We start from the raw sequence: 25,294 nt of genomic DNA, 5'->3' as shown, positions 1-25,294 counted from the left end.
CATTGTCATCTCTTGGATATAAAATTACACTGTGATGAGAGTTTCCATTTATAGGCCTCTGCTTATTGCTACCTCAGATTGAGTAAGCACATTTCAGAAGTAGAATATAAGGAAAATATACCTGAGGGCAAAATAATTATTGAACGATTGAGATTAGCATTTAGATATCTAGTAGACAGAGTGTGATATGCAAGATGCTGTAAGGACCCTCTGTCTCCAGTTCTCAATCCCATGGGTCTGCCACTGTGCCTAGTGATACACCAAATGTATCACTGCTTTGAGTTAAATTACTGACTCCTTATTAAATGAAATATGATATGTGGGATTTAGAAATAATTACCCCCATTATCATCCATTTGCACAAATTAATTGACAACTTTCCCTGGAGAACCAGGAAATGTCTAAGCTATGGGACGAAGGTGATGTATTAAAAGTAGAAAGAAGGATGGGAGTGCAATATAGGGCCCTCTAAAAGTAAAAAGAGAATAGATGTGCAGATTGTGAGGAGCCAAAGTATCAGAAAAGAAAAAAAAGCATCAATTCTAAAGGAAAAACAAGTAAGTATGAGTATCTGCTATACGCCACTTATGTAAATGTCATTTTGTTTCATCCTTACAACAACTTTATGAGATAAGAATCATTATTATCATCCTCTCCATTTGGAAGATAAGAAAATTTACCCAAATTAACACAGCTAATAAGGGTAGAGCCCAAAAGTTGAACCCAAGTAATCTGGCTCTTGTCTTCTATGATTTACCACCTTCAACTTACATAGATAACAGGTGTTCAGTAAAGTGTTGAAAGAGAACTGTTTATAAATACTTCAGCTAGTAATAAGCCAAATAGCTCTCCCAATATGACTTTATAACCTATTCTTAATGACCTATACCAATGAAGATCACTTGTGGTGGGGGAAATTCCAAAGAATTAATCATTTAGAGAGCATTCTATGTGGCATTGGAATAGTTCAAATGGGTTTTTGGACACAGCCACTTTCCATCTCCATGGCAATTAATGAGTCTGCCAGATAGTGTTTACTGTATATAATTGTATAGTAGGGAAGGGGAGAAATCAGTCAGACTTCTCCAGAGAAATAGAACCTGTGTGTTTGTGTGTGTGTGGGGGGGGAGAGAGAGAGAGATCTCAATGAATTGGCATATGTGATTGTGGCAATTGGCAAATCCTAAAACTAGGGGAGGCTAGCAGACAGTAATCTTATGGAAAAAGTTTAGTCTTTTTCAAGACTCCCTCTGCAGTCTTGAGACAGAATTCTTTCCTCCTTAGAGAAACTTCAGTTTTGCTCTTAAGGTCTTTCAACTAATTGAATGAGACCCTCCCACATTATCAAGGGTAATCTCCTTTACTTAAAGTTAACTAATTGTGGATAATTAACCATATCTACAAATATATCCACTACACCACATAGATTAGTGTTTGATTAAATAACTGGATACTATCGCCCGTCAAATTGACACAGAAAACTAACCATTACCGAAAGCCTGGGGGAAATTCCCAGGACAACTTAAAAATCAGTGTCTGCTTATGGAGATAGTCAAACGCCTAGGGTTCATTTGAACTACAAGAGAAAAATATTTGTAAATTTAATGGGGCACTACATCTGATTTGAGAAGAAAGTTAACATTTTTTAAGTCCCTACTACTATATGCTTGACCCTTAAGTCTTTATCTCATTTACTCGTTTATGGTGGTAGCTGAGAGACAGATCCTATTAGCCCGTTTTACTAATGAGGAAACTGACACTTGTGGAGGTAGAATAACAAGCTCAAAGGCACAAAGTTAACATGGAAGCAGAGCTGGGATTCAATCCCAGGTGTGTATGAAGCCAAAACTACATTCTTTCTAAAAAATAGGAAGCCTGCCCTGTCTGTTTAATCTTTCTAGAAGTGGAGAATAATTCCCAGGTACATATATTAGTTTGGATAGTTTATTTTGTTGTTGTTTTGTTGTTGTTGCTTGTTTGTGTTTGTTTTAACTTTTAAAGAGTCAAGAGCTAAGGTTTGGGTAAAGCAAATAAACTTGCCCAAGGACACAGAGTTAAATCAATGTAGAATGCGTACTAGAAGAAAGGTCTCTTCACAAGTAATGTTAGACTTTTCCCCCACAATACTTTCCTTAAACTGCTCTTGTATTATCAAGAATTCAGCCTTGGGTTTTCATTTTTTAGTTCAAACCTAGATTATTTTCTATAGCTAATGCAGTTCTTCAAATTATTTTTGGAAACTGCCTTAATATTACAGCTTCTTGACTGAAAAAGCAACAGTAAAATACAGTATTAGCCATGCTTTGTGACTGTCTACATATCTTTATCTGGACGATTTCTGCAACAAGACGTGATTGGTAATACTACAATAAATACAATAAATGTCATACGAAGAGAGTGCTGAGATATCCATAATTAAGTCTGATTACAAATAAGAGCATTTTATCCTTGAAAACTGTTTTACAGAAAGATCTTTTTTAATGCAAGGAATTACTTACATCTCTCTCCTGTGGAATTAAGTTGCTTTGAATATTAAGGAGCATCATATTGCCCGTTATCAATTTTTTATTTTTTTTTTAATTTATTGGGGTGATAATTGTTAGGAAAATTACATAGATTTCAGGTGTACAATTCTGTACTACATCATCTATAAATCCCATTGTGTGTTCACCAGCCAGAGTCAGTTCTCCTCCATCACCATATATTTGATCCCCCTTACCCTCATCTCCCACCCCCCACCCCCCTTACCCTCTGGTAACCACTAAACTGTTGTCTGTGTCTATGAGTTTTTGTTTCTCATTTCTTTGTCTTGTTCTTTTGTTGTTTTCGGTTTATATACCACATATCAGTGAAATCACATGGTTCTCTGCTTTTTCTGTCTGACATATTTCGCTCAGCATTACACTCTCAAGATCCATCCATGTTGTCACAAATGTTCCTATATCATCTTTTCCTACCGCCGAATAATATTCCATTGTGTATATATACAACAACTCCTTTATCCATTCATCTATTGAAGGACATTTTGCTTGTTTCCATGTTTTGGCCACCGTAAACAAAGCTGCAATGAACACTGGAGCACACGTGACTTTATGTATGAAAGTTTTCATATTTTTTGGGTAGATACCCAGGAGAGGAATTGCTGGGTCATATGGCAATTCTATTCGTAATTCTTTGAGGAACCTCCACACTGCCTTCCATAATGGCTGCAGCAGTCTGCATTCCCACCAACAGTGTATGAGGGTTCCTTTTTCTCCACAGCCTCTCCAACACTTGTTACTATTTGTCTTGTTGATGATCGCCATTCTGACTGGGGTGAGGTGATATCTCATTGTGGTTTTGATTTGCATTTCTCTGATGATTAGTGATGTTGAGCATTTTTTCATATGTCTATTTGCCATTTGTATGTCCTCTTTGGAGAAATGCCTCTCCAGATTCTCTGCCCATTTTTCAATTGGTTTGTTTGTTTTTTTCTTGTTGAGTTGCATGAGTTCCTTCTATATTTTGGATATTAGCCCCTTATTGGAGGCACTGTTTGCGAAAATCTTCTTCCATTGAGTTGGTTGCCTCTTTATTTTGTTGATGGTTTCTTTTGCTGTGCAGAAGCAAAAAACTTTTAAGTTTCATATAGTCCCATTCGTTTATTTCAGCTTTGACTTGCCTTGCCTTTGGAGTCAAACGCATAAAATGCTCTTTGAACCCAAGGTCCATATGTTTAGTACCTATGTTTCCTTCTATGCAGTTTATTGTGTCAGGTCTTACGCTTAAGTCTTTGATCCATTTTGAATTAATTTTGTTACATGGTGACAGATAGCAGTCCAGTTTCATTCTTTTGCACATGGCTATCCAATTCTCCCAGCACCATTTATTGAAGAGGCTATCTTTCCTCCATTGTATGATTTTAGCTTCTTTGTCAAAAATTATCTGTCCATATTTATGTGGTTTTATTTCTGGGTTCTCAATTCTATTCCATTGTTCTATGTGTCTGTGTTTCTGCCAATACCATACTGTTTTGATTATTGTAGCCCTGTAGTACAAGCTAAAGTCAGGGAGTTTGATACCTCCAGTATTGTTCTTTTATCTTAACATTGATTTGGCTATTCAGGGTCTTTTGTTGTTCCAAACAAACCAGATGATTTTTTGTTCAATTTCTTTAAAAAATGCCATTGAGATTTTGATGGGGATTGCATTAAATCTGTATATTGCTTTGGGTAATATGGCCATTTTAACTATGTTGATTCTTCCAATCCATGAGCACAGAATGTCTTTCCATTTCTTTGTGTCTTCCTCAATTTCTTTCAAAAATGTCTTATAGTTTTCACTATATAGGTCCCTCACATGCTTGGTTAAGTTTATTCCTCGGTATTTTATTGTTTTTGCTGAAATTGGAAAAGGAATTGTTTTTTGTATTTATTTTTATGAGATTTCTTTTTTTTATATATTACATTTATTGGGGTGACAATTGTTAGTAAAATTACATAGATTTCAGGTGTACAATTCTGTATTACATTACCTATAAATCCCATTGTGTGTTCATCACCCAGAGTCAGTTCTCCTTCCATCACGATATATTTGATACCCCTTACCTTCATGTCCCACCCCCATTACCCTCTGGTAACCACTAAATTATTGTCTATGTCTATGAGTTTCTGTTTCTCATTTGTTTGTCTTGTTCTTTTGTTGTTTTTGGTTTATATACCACATAGCAGTGAAATCACATGGTTCTCTGCTTTTTCTGTCTGACTTATTTCACTCAGCATTACACTCTCAAGATCCATCCACGTTGTCACAAATGTTCCTATATCATCTTTTCTTACCGCTGAATAGTATTCCATTGTGTATATATACCACAACTTCTTTATCCATTCATCTATCGAAGGACATTTTGGTTGTTTCCATGTGTTGGCCACCGTAAACAAAGTTGCAATGAATATTGGAGCACACGTGTCTTTATCTCTAAATGTTTTCAGATTTTTTGGGTAGATACCCAGGAGAGGGATTGCTGGGTCATATGGCAATTCTATTCGTAATTTCTTGAGGAACCTCCACACTGCCTTCCATAACGGCTGTACCAGTCTACATTCCCACCAACAGTGTATCAGGGTTCCTTTTTCTCCACAGCCTCTCCAACACTTGTTACTATTTGTCTTGTTGATGATCGCCATTCTGACTGGGGTGAGGTGATATCTCATTGTGGTTTTGATTTGCATGTCTCTGATGATTAGTGATGTTGAGCACTTTTTCATAAGTCTATTTGCCATTTGTATGTTCTCTTTGGAGAAATGTCTCTTTAGGTCCTCTGCCCATTTTTCAATTGGGTTGTTTGCTTTTTTTGTTGTTGTTGAGTTGCATGAGTTCCTTTTATATTCTGGATATTAGCCCCTTATCAGAGGCACTGTTTGCAAAAATCTTCTCCCATTCAGTTGGTGGCCTCTTTATTTTGTCGATGGTTTCTTTTGCTGTGCAGAAGTTTTAAGTTTCATATCGTCCCATTCGTTTATTTTAGCTTTTACTTCCATTGTCTTTGGAGTCAAATTCATAAAATGCTCTTTGAACCCAAGGTCCATAAGTTTAGTACCTATGTTTCCTTCTATGCAGTTTATTGTGTCAGGTCTTATGCTTAAGTCTTTGATCCATTTTGAATTAACTTTGGTACATGGTGACAAATAGCAGTCCAGTTTCATTCTTTTGCACGTGGCTATCCAATTCTCCCAGCACCATTTATTGAAGAGGCTGTCTTTGCTCCATTGTATGTTTTTAGCTTCTTTGTCAAAAATTATCTGTCCATATTTATGTGGTTTTATTTCTGGGTTCTCAATTCTATTCCACTGGTCTATGTGTCTGTTTTTCTGCCAATACTATGCTGTTTTGATTATTGTAGCCTTGTAGTACAAGTCAAAGTCAGGAAGTGTGAAACCTCCATTATTGTTCTTTTTTCTTAAGATTGCTATGGCTATTCGGGGTCTTTTGTGATTCCAAACAAATCTGATGATTTTTTGTTCTATTTCTTTAAAACATGCCATTGGGATTTTGACGGGGATTGCATTGAATCTGTATATTGCTTTGGGTCATATGGCCATTTTAACTATGTTGATTCTTCCAAACCATGAGCACGGAGTGTCTTTCCATTTCTTTGTATCTTCTTCAATTTCTTTCAAAAAAGTCTTATAGTTTTCAGCATATAGGTCTTTCACATCCTTGGTTAAGTTTATTCCTAGGTATTTTATTCTTTTCACTGCAATTTCAAAAGGAATTGTTTTTTGTATTTTTTTTCATGAGATTTCATTGTTAGTATATAGGAAAGCAATGGAGTTTTCTACATTGATTTTGTAGCCAGCAACTTTACTGTATTCGTTGCTTGTTTCTAATAGCTTTTTGGTGGAGTCTTTAGGGTTTCCTATATATAGCATCATGTCATCTGCAAAGAGTGATAATTTAACTTCTTCATTCCCAATTTGGATGCCTTTTATTTCTTTCTCTTGCCTGATTGCTCTGGCAAGGACTTCCAACACTATGTTGAAAAGCAGAGGTGATAGGGGACACCCCTGTCGTGCTCCTGAACGTAGAGCAAAGGGCTTCACTTTTTCACCATTAATTATGATTACCTGAGGGTTTGTCATATAAGGCCTTTATTATGTTAAGGTATTTTCCTTCTATACCTATTTTATTAAGTGTTTTCATCATAAATGGATGTTGTATCTTGTCAAATGCTTTTTCTGCATCAATTAATATAATCATATGATTTTTGTCTTTTATTTTGTTTATGTGATGTATCACATTGATGGATTTGCGGATGTTGAACCATCCTTGTGTCCCTGGGATGAACCCCACTTGGTTGTGATGAATAATCTTTTTAATGCATTGTTGTATTCGATTTGCTAGAATTTTGTTCAGGAGTTTTGCATCTGTATTCATCAGAGATATTGGTCTGTAGTTTTCTTTTTGTGTGTTGTTCTTACAAGGTTTTGGTATCAGGGTAATGTTGGCCTCATAGAATGAGTTAGGGAGTACTGCCTCTTCTTCAATTTTTTGGAAGAGTTTGAGCAGGATTGGTATCAGATCCTCTTTGAAGGTTTGGTAGAATTCACCAGTGAAGCCATCTGGTCCCGGACTTTTGCTTTTGGGAAGGTTTTGGATGACTGATTCAATTTCATTACTGGTGATCGGTCTGTTTAGATTTTCCAGTTCTTCATGGTTCAGCCTTGGAAGGCTATATGTTTCTAAGAACTTGTCCATTTCTTCTAGGTTATTGAATTTGGTGGCATATAGTCCTTCATAGTATTCTTGGATGATCCTTTGTATTTCTGTGGTTTCCGTGATAACTTCCACTTTTACATTTCTGATTTTGTTAATTAGTGTCTTCTCTCTTTTTGTCTTAGTGAGTCTAGCCAAGGGTTTGTCAATTTTGTTAATATTTTCAAAGTACCATTTTTTTGTCACACTCATTTTTTCTACTGTCTTTTTCTTCTCTATTTCGTTTAATTCTGTTCTGATTTTTGCTATTTCCTTTCTTCGGCTGAACTTGTGTTTCACTTGTTCTTCTTTTTGTAGTTCTTTAAGGTGTAACATGAGATTATTTATTTGGGATTTTTCTTGTTTCTTGAGATAGGCCTGTAATGAGATAAATTTCCCTCTTAAGACTGCTTTCACTAACATCCCAAAAACTTTGGTAGGATGTATTTTCATTGTCATTTGTTTCTATGTATTCTTGATCTCTTGTCTAATTTCTTCTTTGACCCAGTCATTCTTTAAAAATATGGTGTTTAATCTCCATGTATTTCTGTTTTTTCCTGCTTTCATTTTACAGTTGATATCTAATTTCAAAGTCTTGTGATCAGACAATATGCTTGGTATGATTTCAATCTTCTTAAATTTGCTGAGGCTGATTTTATGTCCCAATATATGGTCTATCCTTGAGAATGTTCCATATGCACTAGAAAAGAATGTATAGTCTGATGTTTTAGGATGAAGTGCTCTATATATGTCAATTATGTGCATTTCATCTTATGTGTCATTTAAGGCTGCTACTTCGTTATATATCTTCTGTTTGGATGATCTATCCATAGCTGTCAGTGATATATTTAAGTCCCCTAGTATAATTGTGTTTTGGTCAATTTCTTCCTTTAGTTCTGTTAGTAGTTGCTTTGGTATATTTTGGTGCTCCCTGATTGGGGGCATAAATATTTATGACTGTTATGTCTTCCTGTTGTATAGTCCCCTTTACCATTACGAAATATCCATCGTTGTCTCTTGTTATCTTTTTCACCCTGAAGTCTGTTTCATCTGATATCATTATGGCTACACCTGATTTTCTCTGTGTACCATTTGCTTGGAGTGTCAATTTCCACCCTTTCACTTTGAGTCTATGTTTGTCTTTATAGCTGAGATGAGTCTCTTGGAGACAGCATATGGTTCAGTTCAGTTTTTTGTCCAATCTGCAACTCTGTGCCTTTTTATTGGTGAGTTCAGCCCATTTACATTTAGGGTGATTATTAATATGTGAGAATTTCCTGTCATTCTATGTTTAGTTTTCTGGTAAGGTTGTATCTCCATTGTTTCTTTGCCTTTTTGTTGTTGTCTATTATTGCTGTGTGGTGGTATTCTATGATGTTTCCCTCTGTTTCTTCTTTTATTACAGTATATATTTCAGTTCTGGATTTTTTTTTTTTTTGATTTTTTTTATTAAATTTATTGGGGTGACAATTGTTAGTAAAATTACATAGATTTCAGGTGTACAATTCTGTATTACATCATCTATAAATCCCATTGTGTGTTCACCACCCAGAGTCAGTTCTCCTTCCATCACCATATATTCGATCCCCCTTACCCTCATCTCCCACCCCTTTTGAGTGGTTACCATTAAGTTTATGTAAAAGAAAATTTGATATTAAGAGTATTCCATTTTCTTCAGTACACTTACATTCTCCATTCCCATATTCCTGTTCAGGCCTTTACTCTCCCCCTTTTAATGTTTCGGTTTCCACAAATGGTCCCTGTTGATGGTGGCCGAATAGCCTCCTTTAGTATTTCTTGTAGTGCAGGTCGTGTATTAGAAAATTCCCTCAGCTTCTGTATGTCTGGAACGGTCTTTATTCCTCCTTCATATCTAAAGGGGATTTTTGCTGGATATATTATTCTTGGCTCATATTTTCTCTCTTTCAATAGTTTGGATATTCGTTTCCACTCCCTCCTGGCTTGTAGAGTTTCTGCTGAAAAATCTGATGGTAATCTAATGGGCTTTCCTTTGTATGTTACCGTCTTCTTTTCCCTGGCTTTCTTGAGGATTCTTTCTTTGTCCATGATTTTAGACAGCTTCACTACAATGTGCCTTGGAGAAGTCCTGTTGGGATTGCAGTATTTAGGTGTTCTATTTGCGTCTTGGATTGGAGGATCCAGTTCTGACCACAAATTTGGGAAGTTGTCATCAACAATTTGATTGAATATATTCTCTGTTCCCTTCTCTCTTTCTTCTCCTTCTTGTATGCCCATTATTCTTATATTGCTCTTTCTGATGGAGTCAGAAAATTCTTGTAGAGTTCTTTCATTTCTTTGAAGTCTCATGTCTCTTTCTTCTTCCATCTTTTTCATTTCCAGGTTTCTATCTTCGATGTCACTGATTCTTTCCTCCAACTGGTCAACTCTACTACCTAAGCTGGTTATTTCATTCTTAATTTCTTCTATTGCGTTCTTAATCTCCAGAAATTCTATTTGGTTCTTTTTAAAATTTCAATCTCTTTCATAAAATGCTCATGTTGTTCCTTGATTGCGCTTTTGGGTTCATTAAACTGCTTTTCTGTATTTTCTTGCATCTCATTGAGTTTTTTCAGAACTGCAATCTTGAATTCTGTCATTTAAGTCACATATTTCCATATCTTTAAGTTCCTTTTCTGGAGACTTTTCAGTTTCTTTCTGAGCTGTCTTGTTGCCTTGGTTATTCATGGCAATTACTGATTCATTATTTCTCTTCGTAGACATCTACAGGAGTGGCTTCTGTAATAGGTTGACAGGAAGAGGTCTTTCTTTTTTTTCCCAGTACTTTTTGGTAGAATGTTTTATTTTCTCTCCAACTGCAGTCTTTTTTTTTCTCTCTCACATGGTAGTACTATGTTTTCTCTGCACTATTTCAGCTTTTCACACAATGGGGGGATTCCCTGGGTGATGCGCTGCTCCTCTGTTTATAGTTTGCCTGGGTGCCAGGGCGCAGTCCGTGTGGGTATGTGGAGAGCTTTTGAAGTTCCAAAGCTCTTCCTGCACTAGATTCAGAGGCCATGTGTTTCATCAGCTCTGTTTACTCCTGCTGGGATCCGCCCAGATAGCTGGGGCCAGGGGTGGGGTGAGTTGTGAGAGCTTGCCAGAGCAATGGTGGAGACCACCACCACAACCGGTCCTGCTTCCACAGCTCCTTCCCCTTTGCTGGAACTATTTGCTCTGCGAGTCTTTGTCTGGGGACCACAGTTATCAGAACTGCAAATATTATCTTCTTTTGATCTTACACTGCTCCTCTTCCGCTTCTAGCCCTGGGCAGGTGAGGGCAGGGCGAGCTCTGGGAGGGTAGGGATGTGGCGGCTAGTCTCAGTGCCTGATGCTTCCGTTCTCTGCTCAGCAGTGAGGGCTTAAATCACCGTTTTCAGCCTTTTTCCCTGTCTTTTCTCTGAGGTCTCTGCCGTGAGCGTGTGATTCAGCCATGTTATATGCTGCCCCCTCAGCCCTGTGGGCCATAAGCGGAGCCCTAGCAGTTCGAGTTCTTCGCTCTCCCGCAGCTGCCGTAGTTCCGGGATGCAGCGAGCTCGGAGCACTGAGCTAGGTCTGCGTCCTGCGCCCACGCAGCTCCGTCTCCGCACTTCTCCCTTCCCTCCTCCCCCACCTGCACGATTTGCCCACCTTTCGGTGAATTCAGTAGTGGGCCTCTTCATGTTGCCTGCCTGCTGTGCAGGGAGTCCTTTGTGGAGTTATTGTTGTTCGATTAGTTGTAAATTCCAGGGGAGCTTTACAGAGGCTCACCTCACACCGCCATTTTGATGACGTCCCCGTTATCCATTTTTAAGATATAATGATAATAATTTATTATTATCTTACTTTTATATAGTATTTTATGATTTTTGAATGCTTTCATGTACATTTTCTCAAAGACATCATTATACTTAAAACAGTGCTGATCCTTCTAGTGCTGAATGAACTGAAACCTGAATCTGTTCTACTCCAAAGGAAAAGTCATGTCAGAGATGGACTTGCAGAAGAGGTAGTCTTGCTTTGTCAGACATATGGAAGGCATTGTCTGTGGAGATAGACAGGGTCCATTATAGGCTGTCTTACAAAAGAAAACCAAGAGGCATTCTAGAGGGAACCAGAAATCCTAAATCCAAAGTTTAAATAGAATCAGGAGCCAAAGTGGGTATCCAGATGTAGAGGGTTCAGGAATGGTATTGTTCAAGCAAATTTCACTGAACAATTTTCCTCTGCCGGCATCTTTCTCCAAATGCCATTTCAAAGACACCATCGGGTTTCTGACACTATTTTTATGATCCTAAACAAGATATTTAGCCTTTTAGCTCCTTACTTTTCTTGAGTTACATTACTGGGATTTTTTTTTTTGAGGATGAATAATGCATTATATTAAAGGTACTGCTGAATATTAAATGGTTATCTTTCAGTTATCTCTAGCACAAGGGGTACCAGTGATGTCCGATTTAGCTTTGCAGAAATACATGTAGTACTTTTGTTTAAGATAGTATTAAAATTGGTTTACAAAATCTAGGTGAATATCAACTGGTGATATGGAATTTTTTTCCCAGAAGTCTATTAGATAGTGAAAAGAAGTCATTCATGGAATTAATATTTAGCTTGAAGGAATTTATAAAATAGAGAATGCGAATTGCTATAGTTAAGTCCCAAAAAAGGAAAGGACACTAAAATTACCTATTTTTTAAGTTAAATTGTATTTTGGTTGTTCATTTGGTTGAAACTGTCTTATATTTTTTCCTTCTCAGCTTTGACCTTGTTGCCATCGGTGGTATCTCTATCATCCTAATCTTTGATCGCTCACCTTTCCTGTCTGAGAAGAGGACACTCTGGTTGCCTTGGAATCAATTTGTTGTGGTGGAGAAAGTAACCATGCAGAGAGTTGTATCAGACTCACCATCCTGTGATATCTCCAACTTTATCAGCCCAAACCCTATTGTGCTTCCTTCACCACTCACATCATTTGGAGGGTCGTGTCCAGAGAGAGGAACTATTGTTCCTGAGCTGCAGGTGAGTACATTGGCCTTTGAATGTGTAAAATCATAGTATCATGGAGTGGTCAACAATATATAATGGCTAGGTTCCTTTTCCTGATGCTCCTGCCAGTCCTATAATATGCTGCCCTTCATTTGTCAAAAGAAGCTTTCAAATATAATCTCTCTGGCACACATTTGCAAAGTGATTGGCCAGGGCTGTAGGGCACTATCTGTGGCCAAAGAACAAAGTAAGATGAACTAGCTATCATAAGAATTAAACCCCAAACCTTAACCTACTGTACACAGTGCTCTAAAGAGTAAAGCTAGCTGGCTCAATTGTGAAAACAGTATAATCAATAAGGTGGGACCATTTGTGGTTCTGAAATGGAAGTTCTTTAAAAAAAAAAAATCTAGTTTTCTTCCATTGTCAAGTTTGCAGCCAGTGTCATTGTTCTTGGACTTCATGACAATTTCCCTTGTTTACCTGTGTTTAGTAAAGGTACTTTTCAAGCCTATGGGTTTTGTGTAAAGCTTTGCTTTTGAGTGTTCAAGCTTTGTAGTCAGAGGAAAACATGTTTTTGAACCTTGATATTTTAGGTTTCCTGAAAATTTCTCTTTGTTGAGCATTCCATATTTTTACTTCAATATTAAGTCATGCAAACATCCATAATACAATACTCTCACTACATTATAGAAAAATGTTAATGATAGTTAAAAGTGGAAGCCACCGAAGTGGACCCATAAGTCATATAGATCCAGCATTCAAAATATATACTGAAGAAGTAATTAATGGACATTCTGATATTGAATTGATTTTTTTCCATCACAACGTCCCCACCAACTATTAACAGTGCCCATAGGATACCACTGAAGGAAGGCTCACAAAAAATAGCACTGTACAGGAAAAGGAGTCCGAAGAGTTGCTGCTCCTGTCTTTTCCATTGTTTTTCCTTAGAAAGGAAGAAAACAATAGAACAGTATTTAATGAGTACATTTGGTACACCAATCCCTTCACAGATGTCATTAGGAAGTATGGGTCTCTTTCAGCACAAAAGTTTTCAAACTTATCTAAAATTGTGTGTTTCCTTAGGGAAATGAAATACTAATGTGGTAAGTAGCATGCTATTTTTCACTGTTGTGCTTCTGCCACCATCTAAGAAGACATAGCCTTTGGATAACGTTGGTATCAAATAGCTGATGTAGAGAAAGAAAAACTGGGCAGCAAATAGACAAAAGGGATTTGTGCACCCAGAAAGAAAAAAAATGAGCAGAAATCCTGGACAATACAAGATACCATGTGTTTAACAATCAGTTCTACTATGTGTACTAGTATGTGTTAAATAAGATGGGCTCTTTCTTCAGCTGTATTTTGAAAGTTGAAAGTCACAGAACACAAGATTTAGTTTTAGTAACCACTTTTGGTTGTTTAACTCCATCTGTGCTAATAAAAAAAATAAGTAATAACAATTAACTAAAGAAGCCAAGTGGTATTTTCACTCTGGGACTAACGTTTAGTATAAAATTTGCAGAGGAGTTAATGGGAGTTATTTGCTTCTCAGTCACAGGTGCCAACTTGGAAAATCTTATTCCTTGCTATTGGTACATCCAGGTACAGAGAAATATGTAACCAAAATTTGATTAAAAATTTGGCGCTCAGGATCATTCCAAAGTTCTGAAGAAGAAGAGTTTGATGGCATCAGTAAAAATTAATTCTAGGGAATCCATAATCTCTGTCATAAAATATCACTCACTGGGACTGTTTCTAGAGACCTTCCTCTTAACTTAGCCTCAATAAGGATTACAGCAATGGTTTTGTGATATATGATTTAATATACCAAACGAGATGTTGTGTATGGGTATATATAATAAAAAGACCACTTAATGGAGCTCATCTCACTGAATTGCTTGACATTTAGCAGTGTGATCTCCAATTCCTATTAAGCAATTTTTGGAACACTTGAAAAACTGAAATTGTAATTTTCACAGTCTTTCCTGGCAGATATGAAAGGACAGTAGTCCTCAGGGTTAGCTGGATGTCTTGTTCCTACACAGATTCAGTGCAAAATTTGAAACCTATGGTTAAGCAGCCTCACAAACATTCTAGAACAAATGCCTTGTCATCCATAGATCCCTATAAGCTCTCTCCTTTGGCATGTTTCTAAGACAGCAAAGCATGCAGTATCCTTTGTCTACCAGTGACCACTGATGAGAGCCAATTTGGCTTTTTTCTTTCAGGTTGTACAGGAGGAGATCCGTATTCCTTCCAGCTTTGTGAGGCTGAGTTACCTGAGCAGCCGCACCCCCGGGTATAAAACCCTGCTACGGATCCTTCTGACACACTCAACCATTCCCGTGGGAATGATTAAAGTACACCTCACAGTAGCTGTGGAAGGGCGACTCACACAGAAGTCATTTCCTGCTGCAATTAATCTCGTCTACACATTTGCTTGGAACAAGACCGACATCTATGGACAAAAGGTTTGGGGCCTAGCAGAGGCTTTAGGTATGTTGATATAATTCTATATAAATAGCAGTATGATGTTCACAAAACAGAAAATACTAGTTGCATATTAATTTGTATTTGAAATAATTTTCTTCTAGATCTAAAGGACCTAAAGCATTTTTTTCATTTAAACACATCCTTTGGGCCTGTTTAGCGTTCCCTTTTGACACATTCTTACTTCAAACGATTTTAGTTCCCTTTTCATGATGGCTTCATACCAGTGGAATCACACACTATCTGACTTACAACTGTCTCCAGAGCTGAGTATTGCCTTCTAACTGTGACCTTTGGTGTGGCATTCTTTAGGCCATGTTTTTGGATTTGACATTTATACTGTCATTTCCACTTAGAAACTACAAAATTTTAACTTATAGGCATCTCCACTTATTATCTTTCATGTCTAAGATGGTTAGACTCCACTAAATTGTTACTTTGGTAGGTTAAATAAAAAATCATCTTGCCTTCCTAGTCCTTTTGATTTTCTATTATCTTAAAGACTTTAAAACCTAGAATCTTACAGATAGCAGAGACCTCAGGAGGTCCTTCGGGCTTAAGGTTTTCAGATATTAATTCTCTCAGACAAATGACATTTAAAAAAAATGAGACTGACAAAAATTGGCAACTTTTTATTTGCCAAGTAAAACTATTTTAAAAAGAGAAGGAACAACCACTATAATCTACTGTCACCTACCATTACCATAATTTTATGAAGGAGGGATAGTTTAACACTCAAAGAGGAATAGACTATCCTAAGATATGACACTAAGCAATCTAATACTGATGCTCAGAGAGAGAGACAGAGAGAGAGAGAGAGAGAGAGAGAGAGAGAGAGAGAGACCAATGTTTTTGTTTTCCTTGCTCTGTAGCTGACAGTGAAAACTTCCTTAGGGACTTGACACAGGTCTACGGAATCGCAGTTGGGAGCCATTGTGCCTTCAGGCAGTATCTCATTGAAACCACCCCTTGATAGATGAGAAAACTATTTTTTAAATTCTCCAGAAGAGATGATTTCATATCTTCCCTTGGAAGTGTCCATCGTAGTACAACTCCCAGATCACTGACCTACATTTTTTAGACTACAATGCATCAATTTCCTCTCTTTCTTTCCAGAGGAAATATATAGAGACGAGAAGAAGAAGAAAAAAAGACTGGTGATTCTTTTTGCCAAAGAGATCCACATATGTTTAAATAACTAATTCATCTCTGTTGAACTTTATTCGAATGTAAGAAACATAATCTGTTCAATTATCTTCAGTTAGTGGGGAGTTACTGTAAACACCTAAAAGGAAAGTAAAAAAGAATAAGAAAAAGCATCATCAGCCTCACAGGCAGGCCTCACCAAACTGCAGCTTTGCTCAGAAGACACTGTAGTTCTAGAAGGCTAACATCTGTTCTGTCAACTTAGCTGCAGCTCTAGTTGTCCCCTCTGCAGTGTGTTTCCCACAGTGATGACTCAGCCATACTGATGACTGAGCTCATCAATCACTTCTTCTGCCATGCTAATCACCCTCCTTTTCTTTCAGTGTTTTGAACCCCATGGTCTGGTGACTTGTTCTGTATCTTGCATTCAGGTTCCTCTTGGAGAGATTATCTGATTGTGTCAGCCAGTCACCATATAAGAGTGAGCAACCCTGTAAGGCAGAGTTCTACCATTCGGCTAACTACCACTGAGGTTGCTGGCCAGCCTATGCAGTCCTGTTCAATTATTATTCCAGTGGTACAGTTGTTTAGAGAACAACCCTGGAGCCAGACTCCCTCCCTTGGTTCAGATCATCCCTTATCTACTTACTAGCTAGTCAACATTGGGTAAATTACTTAATCTCCAAATGCCACATTTTCTCCATTTATAGAATGGGAATCACAAAAAGAATGTTACTTATAGGTTATGATCTAAGGATTCAGTGAGGTGGGTAGCTTCATACATGGTAAGCACTCAACAAATGTTACTCAGTGGTATGGATCTTTTCATTTTGGTTGTGGCCAGCATATTTAAGTCCAAGGTATAAAGTATGGAGCCTATGCAGGTGTTTGTTGCCTCGGCTTCTTTAAGGAGGGAACTGTGGATATAACAAGTAGGCACTCTGTGTTAGTTATTCTGCATTTGCTCTCCCTAACAAAAACACACACACACACACACACACACACACACACACACACACACACACACACAGTCTCTTCTCTGCCCTTCTAGATTCTATAGACCACATCACCTGGACTCCTTTGCTCTTTGGCTTCTCTTTTGATTTAGTTAATGGGTGGCACCATCCGGAGACTGTATGGTAGAAGAAGAGAGAGATCAGAGTGTTTATCTCTTTCCCTTTTTCACTGCCATTCTGGCAGTGACTACATTAGAAGATGACAGCTCTTGTCCAGTAGCCCCTCTGCCAAATCCCCATGCTCTCTCTGGTCTTCTCTATCATCGTTCCCTCATCCTCCTTCCCCAGAAGGCTTCCCAGTGTTGTCAGTCCCTGGGTGGGTTACCATCCCTTGTCAATTCCCTTAACTCTCCTCATGCCTCTGTAAATAGAACCTTCAGTCAACTCTTTGCAGTGAACACTTGTGATAATGACATCTGATCCCTCCTGTGACCCTGACTGAGGCATACTCAAAGCCTCATAGTCTCCTCTCCATGATATTCTCCCAAAGGCTTTGTTTTACTAGAATGTTCCAACATTCCTCTAACTTTTCTCCACAGGGCTTTTTTCTCCAATTCCTTGTGAGCTTCTTCAGAACACCTGCTAGATTATTGGGGTTTGGGGATTTTTTTAAAAAAACAAACTTTTTTTCTTAAATTGAGCAATTTATCCAGTACTCTCATGAAGAGCAGACCAGGACAATATCAAGCAGTCTTTTTTTTTTTTTTTTTTTGGCTAGGATTCACATAAGGGCAGTTCAAGTTTACACTTTTTTTATTTTATTTTACTAAATTATCATAGACACTTTTTTTTAAATAACACCTTTATGGAGCTATAATTCACATACAATAAAGTTCACCCATTTAAAGTGTACAATTCAGTTGTTTTTAATATTTTCACAGTGCTGTACAACTACCACCAATATCTAATTCCAGAACATTTTCATCATCACCACACAAAGTAAACCTATACACACTGGTAGTCACTCTCCACTCCTGCCTCCCCTCCAGGCCTTGGCAACCACCTTGGCAATCCTTTCTGTCTCAATGGATTTACCTATTCTGGATATCTCAAACAAATAGAATCATACAATATGTGGTCTTTCATATCTGGCTTTTTTCAATTGGCATGTTTCCAAAGCTTATCAATGTTATAGCATGTATCAGTACATCATTCCATTTTATGACTGAATAATATTCCATTGCATGGATGTACCACATTTTTTGATTGTCCATTCAGCAGCTGATGGACATTTGGGTTGTTTCCACCTTTTGACTATTGTGAATAGTGCTGCTATGAGCATTCATGTACAACTATTTGTTTGAATACCTGTTTTCAATTCTTTCAATATACCTAGGAGTAGAATTATTGGGTCATACGATAATTCTATGTTGGACTTGTTGAGGAACTGAGAAACTGTTTTCCACGGTCTCTGCACCATTTTATCAACCTCACTTCATGCATAAAATGTGTTGTAGTTCTTCCTTTTAAATACCTCTAGTGCTAGAGCTTCAGAAATTTCCTCCTTGTTGTAGTTAAGCACTCATTTTCCAATATGTCCAGGGATGATTGAATAAGCAACTAAAACACAAAGAAAAGCAGACTTTCTAGTATACCCACCAGTGGTGAAGTTTCCATTTCTATTGTTTGTCTGTGAGTGTTGGTTTACTTCCTATTTCTACAACTAAGTTCCTGGTTAAAACTTCCTCAAGCATTCTGACTTTAAAATGGCCTTATTCAAAAATAAATAAATAAATAAATAAATAAATAAATAAAATGGCCTTAATTAAAATGATAAAATATACGTTGTTGGTTCCTTTCTAAGGCTAATAACAGTGATAAAAAAGCAAGAGACAATTGACCCATTCAGAAATATCCAAAGGGAAAGGGTGAAAAATGTTCCTCATGGTATTTTATGTGCATTTAAGGGACAAATTTTCTTTTTTTTAATTAAAGTTTATTGGGTGACAATTGTTAGTAAAGTTACATAGGTTTCAAGTGTACAATTCTGTAATACACCATCTATATATCATATTGTATATTCACCACCCAGAGTCAGTTCTCCTTCTATCACCATATATTTGATCTTCTTCACCCTCCTCTCCCTTTACCCTCTGGTAACAACGGAACTATTGTCTGTGTCTATGAGATTTTGTTTCTTCATTTGTTTTATTTCTTTGTTGCTTTCAGTTTTATCTACCACATTAAAAAATTCTTAAGGTAGAGAGAGAAAACTGGTAAGTATCACAAGGAAAACAGCCAAAAGAATTTCAAGTGTCATATCTAAAATAGATATGGATTATTTACCTTGTAATGAAGTGTCCTGATAGCTTAATCATGGTTAAAGGGATTTTGTTTACTACCTAGTCTCCATTTCCATCTCCATGGAAACTAAGAGAATTTTCTTGACAGTAGCAAAGCATTAGAACAGGTGGTAGAATGAAGTTGGAGAATCCACTAATGTGAAGATGGGTTGTGAGCACCTTAAGAATTCAACAGACAATAAATAGTTCAAGTGATAAATGGATGTGGAGAAAATGATCTAGTATATTGTTATTGAGCTGATACCTTAATCGATATGATTAATCTAAACAAAGAAGAAAACCTTTAGTTGTATGCCTGATCATATTTTACAATCACTTAACTGATGTGAGAAGAAACAGACTCATGTTTGCACCAGATATTAACAATTGTTCTATATATGACACATCTCAGATTTGCTTCAGATTCATAAATCTTAGTATAGTCTTTTGGTATGTAGAAGAATAGCTACCACCCCCTAAATACGTCCATCCCTGGAACCTGTGAACATGTAATGTTATATGACAAGAGAGAATTAAGATTGCAAAGGAAATTAAGGTTGCTAATCTGCCGACCTTGAGACGAAATGATTATCTTGGATTATCCAGGTGGGCCTAATGTGATCACAAGGGTTCTACATGTGGAGGAGAGAGGCAGAAAGGGAGGTAAGGGTAAAAGGAAAATATATCTATAGAAGAAAGACATAACAAGGTTCAACATTACTGGCTTTGAAGAAGGGGTAAAGGAGCCAAGAACCAAGGAATGTGGGTGGCCTCTAGAAGCTAGAAAAGACAAGGAAAGAGACTCTCCCTTAGAGCCTCCAGAAGGAACTCAACCTGCTGACACCTTGATTTAAGCCCAGTGATACCCATTTCAGACTTCTGATTTCCTTAACTGTAAGATGATAAATCTGTCTTGTTTGAAGCCTTTAAGTTTCTGGTAATTTGTTACAACATCAATAGGAAGCAAAACTTGAACAATATTCTTATAGTCCAGTTATAGCAAGCATTTTGGTTTAAACTATGGATAGAAAGGTCTCCCACTCTTCTTCCTTCCCATGTCAGTTAAATATGAACTTCTGTGCCACCCATTTCTGGGTGATGGAGAAAGAGGTAAGGTTTAAACAAGCTGAATTTGAAGCGATGGTGAATATCGAAGTTGAAATGCCCACTTAGTTTGAAATGTGGGACTCTTGTGTCCCACATAGGTCAGCTGTAGGGAACTGGTGTGATCTCTAAAGACTAGAGTGAAAAGAAGAATAGATTGTTGAGGGACAGCCAAAATGTGAAACGGAGGTATTGAGATCCTAAGGTATCCCACCATTTTTTCCCAATGAAACAGACTTTGCAACTGGAGGCATAATACCAGAGTGAATAAATTAGCAGCATAGGTTGTGTAAACTACTTCCTTGGAGAAATATCAATGGCAACTGATAAGATTGATTAATCCAAGTACAATATTGACCAAGTGGAAGAAGAGTAAAATCACCCCCAGGGTTGCAGCACAAAAACAGCAATCACTGGTTTATCCAGCTTAAAGATTTTGTCTGATGCACAGACAAGCTAAAAACTCCATGTGAGCATTTGAAATAATTTGGCCTTAGTACTTTATTCTCCAGCTCTAAATAAGGTATGTCTGGAAATCATTGTATATTACTTAGATTCTTTCCCAACTGCTGTTGCAAAACAAGGTAAAAACATCATTATTGTTAAGTTCACAGTGCTGTTAAAATTCTGGAGATGGCCTATTTAATTTGACAAACTGGCTTGTTCAGGGCCTCTGATCTGCATCCATTATATGAATTTTGTCAAAATAATTCCCTATGTCTGCCTGTGTCCGCATACATTATCAATATGTAATAATGCATTCTGCCTGGCCTTCATTTTAATTAAATTAAATTGCAGTGGTTTGGAGTCCTGGAAGTTCAGGAAATCAGCCATCCGCCTTTAATAGTACTGCTATAGTATTTTGGCAAGAAAGAGTGGTTTTTCAGGGAGAACTAGACTTCCTAAAGGTTCACAACACATAGGAGTCTGTCTGAATTGTGTTAGAGAGAAACAGGGGAACATTAATAGTTATAGGTGCTAAGCTACGGTTGCTTTGTGCACACAAAGTATCTCTGAGAGCGATGCTTTAGAGATCATAAATTTCCGTTCAGTAAAACCTAAGCAGGCTGGGCAGCCACAAAAATAGCATCCACTGAGTATTTTAATAATAAATGGGTAGTGCTTTACAATTTGCAAAGTGCTTTCACATGCATTATCTCATTTTAATCCTTATAACATTACTGCCTGGTAGGCATCCTGTGATTAATATGATCTTCATTTTACAAAGGTAAACTGAGGTTCAGAAAGAGGAAGTTACTTGCCTTGGGTCCTGTTCAGAGCAGGGATTCAAACTTGGATCTCCCAGTCCTGAGTTCTGTTTGCCTTTCACTTCTGTCTCTCTTCACTGAAGTGACCAACCCACCTTACCTAGTATCCCATTCAATGCCACAGTGGCTTTCTGTCAGGAAAGCTAGCAGAGATAGTAATCTTTCATCATTTCTCTCCACTCATGAATTCATAATCATTAACTGCGAGCATGGCTGTTTTATCCATTCAGCTGTATAGGCCCAGCACCAGTGACATGACTTTTTTAAGGACCTACAAAATGTTTGCAACCTGAAAAATAAGCTCATTGGCACCAAAATATGAAAAGAAAACCAGAAAATCAACATTAATAAATGTTTAAATAAATGTCAGCAAAATGGAGCATTATGTCAGCTTGTCAACTGCAACTCAGTTTTCACACATACGAAATATGTTTAATGTTGGATATGGGTTGTGGGTTGTATCCCTTTTAATATGTCTGATAAGATGTGGGATAAACCTCAAAAAGTAAGAGTGCCCAGGCCGACCAGGAATTTTTTTAATGACCGTAATTGATACTCTGGTAAGGTAAGCAAGCACTCTGTGCCCATTTCAAACTGATGGTCATGCCCCTTAGTAGATTGTGAAATCCATTCGGTGAGTTAATCACATATTTTTTTAATGGAATGGAATGTAATAGAACAAAAATGAACAGAATAGAAAACAGTAGAATTAAAAGAGTATTGTTTTGCAAAAATTGGTTTCAATTATAAATATGTGTATGCGTGTGTATCTCCACATGTGTATGCAGGGTCACAATTAAATGACTTCAGTGCATAAGGATTTCAAAGCTATTGGTAAAATTATACACTCAAGAGACAGAAAAAGTTACAAACCATATGACTTATGTTTTTAATTTTTTTTAGAATTTCCTCTAAATTTTTTTTATTATTATTATAGTTTATTGAGGTAACAACTGTTAGTACAGTTACATAGATTTCCGGTGTACAATTCTATATTACATCATCTATAAATACCATTGTGTGTTCACCACCCAGAGTCAGTTCTCCTTCCATCACCATATATTTGATACCCTTTACCCTCATCTACCACCGCCCTCACCCCTTACCCTCTGGTAACCACTAAACTGTTGTCTGTGTCTATGAGTTTTTGTTTCTCATTTGTTTGTCTTGTTCTTTTGTTGTTTTTGGTTTATATACCACATATCAGTGAAATCATTCGGTTCTCTGCTTTTTCTGTCTGACTTATTTCACTTAGCATTATAATGTCAAGATCCATCCATGTTGTCATAAATGGTCCTATTTCATCTTTTCCTACTGCCGAACAGTATTCCATTGTGTATATACCACAACTTCTTTATCCATTCGTCTATTGAAGAACATTTTGGTTGTTTCCATGTCTTGGCCACCATAACTAAAGCTGCAATGAACATTAGGAACACACCTATCTTTCTGGATAAATGTTTTCAGATTTTTCCGGTAGATACCCAGAAGATATTTCCATATCTTTAAGTTCATTTTCTGGAGATTTCTCACTTTCTCTCTGAGCTTTCTTGTTGCCTTGGTTATTCATGGCAATTAATGATTTATTGTTTGTCTTCCTAGACATCTACAGGAGTGGCTTCTGCAACAGGTTGATACAAAGAGGTCTTTCTTTTGTTTTCCAGCACATGTTGTTAGAATGTTTTATTTTCTCTCCGAATGCAGCTTTTTTTTTCTCTCTCACACTGCAATGTTATGTTTTTTCTGCACTATTCCAGCTTCTCGCACAATGCGGGGATTCCCTGGAAAGTGGGCTTCTCTTCTGTTAACAGTTTGCGTGGATCATAAGGCACCGCATCCCTTTAGGGATACGGAGAGCTTTTGAAGTTCCAAAGCTCTTCCTGCACCAGATTCAGAGTCCATGTTTCAGCAGTTCTGTTTATTCATGCAGGCATCCGCCCAGATAGGTGGGGACAGGGGCAGGGTGCATTGTGAGAGGTGGCCCAGAGCAATGGTGGTGACCACCACCACAGCAGGTCCTGCTTCCACAGCTCCCCTCTTTGCCGGAAGTAGTTGGGCTATGAATCTGTGTCTGTGGACCACAGTTCTCAGAACTGCAAATATTCTGTTCTTTTGATCCGACACTGCTACTTTTCTGCTTCTAGCACTGGTCAGGTGGGCACAGGGAGAGCTCTGGGAGGGCAGGAAGGGGGCGGCTAGTCTCAGTGTCTAAGACTTCCATTCTCTGCGGCAGTGAGGGCTTAAACTTCTATCTTCAACCGTCTTCTCTCGGTCTTTGCTTCGAGGTCTCTGCCGTGAGTGTTGGGCTCAGCCATGTTCACCCGTGCTTTCCCCTCAGCCGTGTGGGCCAGAGGTGGAATCCAAGCAATCCAAATTCTTCCCTCTTCTACAGCTGTGGTAGTTCGGAGATGCAGCAAGCTCGGAGCACTGAGCTAGGTCTGTGTCCTGCGCCCACATGGCTCTGTCTCCTTACTTCTCCCTTCCCTCCTCCCCGCTCATGCGATTCGCCCACCTTTAGGTGAATTCAGTCATGAGACTCTTTGTCTTGCCTGTCTGCTGTGCAGGGAGTCCTTTGTGGAGTTATAGTTTTTTAATTTGTTGTAAATTTCAGGGGAGAGTTCCAGATGCTCACCTCATGCCGCCATTTTGATGACATACCTCCACCGACTTATTTTCTAAGTCAGCATTTATGACTCTTCTTGCTTCCCAATCCTGTCTTCCAACTTGTCTCAGGGCAGTATGGAGATAGCTCTTCAAGATTGGGTGACCATACAATTTATTATTCAAACCAAGATACCTTTGAGAGCAAAGGGAGTGCTGTTCATAATTTCATCACAACATCAAATATAACCATGTACTGGTTTTGGCCATCCAGGATACATGGGTCTTCTATTTCAAGGTTATCCCTAGCTTCCAGTCCTTGTCTTTGTAAATGCGAGTAAATAAAATGTTATTTTTTAGCATTTCAGAATTGTGGGTCTTTTAAAAACTATGATCTAGCACAGTGGGAAAAAGCACTTACTACAACGCCACTGGGTTTGAGCTCTGGTTCTGCTGTTTACTAGCCAAATGACCTTGGATTAGTCACTTCACCTCTCTGAGTCTATCATCTCATCTATCAAATGGTAATAAATATATCTTCCTCATGAGTTTTGTGAGTCACCAAATTAGGTAATATAAACAAAAATGTATTTAAATGTTAAGTGTTATACAAATGTGAGGTAATATTATTTTATCACATCACCTGCCTGACGCATAGAACAGTTCAGTGAAGGTTTGCTGAGTCATTAAATAGCAGCCCCTTTCTTTCCATTACAATATTGCATCCCCTTAACCAATCACATTATTTCACAGAATAACCAATCCATTTTCAAGGTGAATCTATTTCCTAAATCTTCCCCAAAAGAAAAATGCATAAATACTGCTAGAGAATAGTAACCTTTTGTTTTATTCTGTATAGGGTAGGGAGAGGGGGAAGGGGCTGTTCTTCATTTGTTTTTGATGCACTAGAGAGAAACTGACTCTCTAGCCAATTTAACCTTCTTAAAGCTCTTGAAGATACCAAACCTCAAGGCCTTGCACACATGCTGTTCTCTCTGCCTAGAATGCCCTTTCCTATACTTCATGAGATAAACCCCATCTGCATAAAGAGGTTTCTCCTTGTCTCCCCATTCCAACTTAAATTCTCATTATGCTTTCTCATAATACCCTGCCTTTTCTCATCATAACATTTATCACAATTTATGTGTGTGTGTATATGTGTGTG

At 37.7% G+C, this 25,294-nt stretch overlaps 1 protein-coding gene across 8 annotated transcripts in view; it reads left to right on the top strand.

Moving 5' to 3' along the window:
• TENM1 (teneurin transmembrane protein 1) overlaps positions 1 to 25,294 on the top strand; it is a 1,194,370-nt gene that overhangs the window by 1,000,784 nt on the left and 168,292 nt on the right. For all 8 annotated transcript variants that reach the window (XM_074324280.2, XM_074324276.2, XM_088794943.1 and 5 more), the window contains 2 exons: positions 11,988 to 12,249; positions 14,451 to 14,718. In XM_074324280.2, the coding sequence (XP_074180381.1) occupies positions 11,988 to 12,249; positions 14,451 to 14,718 (530 nt within the window). The remainder of the gene's footprint in view (positions 1 to 11,987; positions 12,250 to 14,450; positions 14,719 to 25,294) is intronic.

The sequence above is a fragment of the Rhinolophus sinicus genome, chromosome 18 (assembly GCF_057876585.1).
Source record: "Rhinolophus sinicus isolate RSI-liver-muscle chromosome 18, RSI-T2T, whole genome shotgun sequence".
NCBI lineage: Eukaryota > Metazoa > Chordata > Mammalia > Chiroptera > Rhinolophidae > Rhinolophus > Rhinolophus sinicus.
The sequence above is the reverse complement of the archived record's forward strand: the minus strand, read 5'-3'. Positions and strand labels throughout refer to the sequence as shown.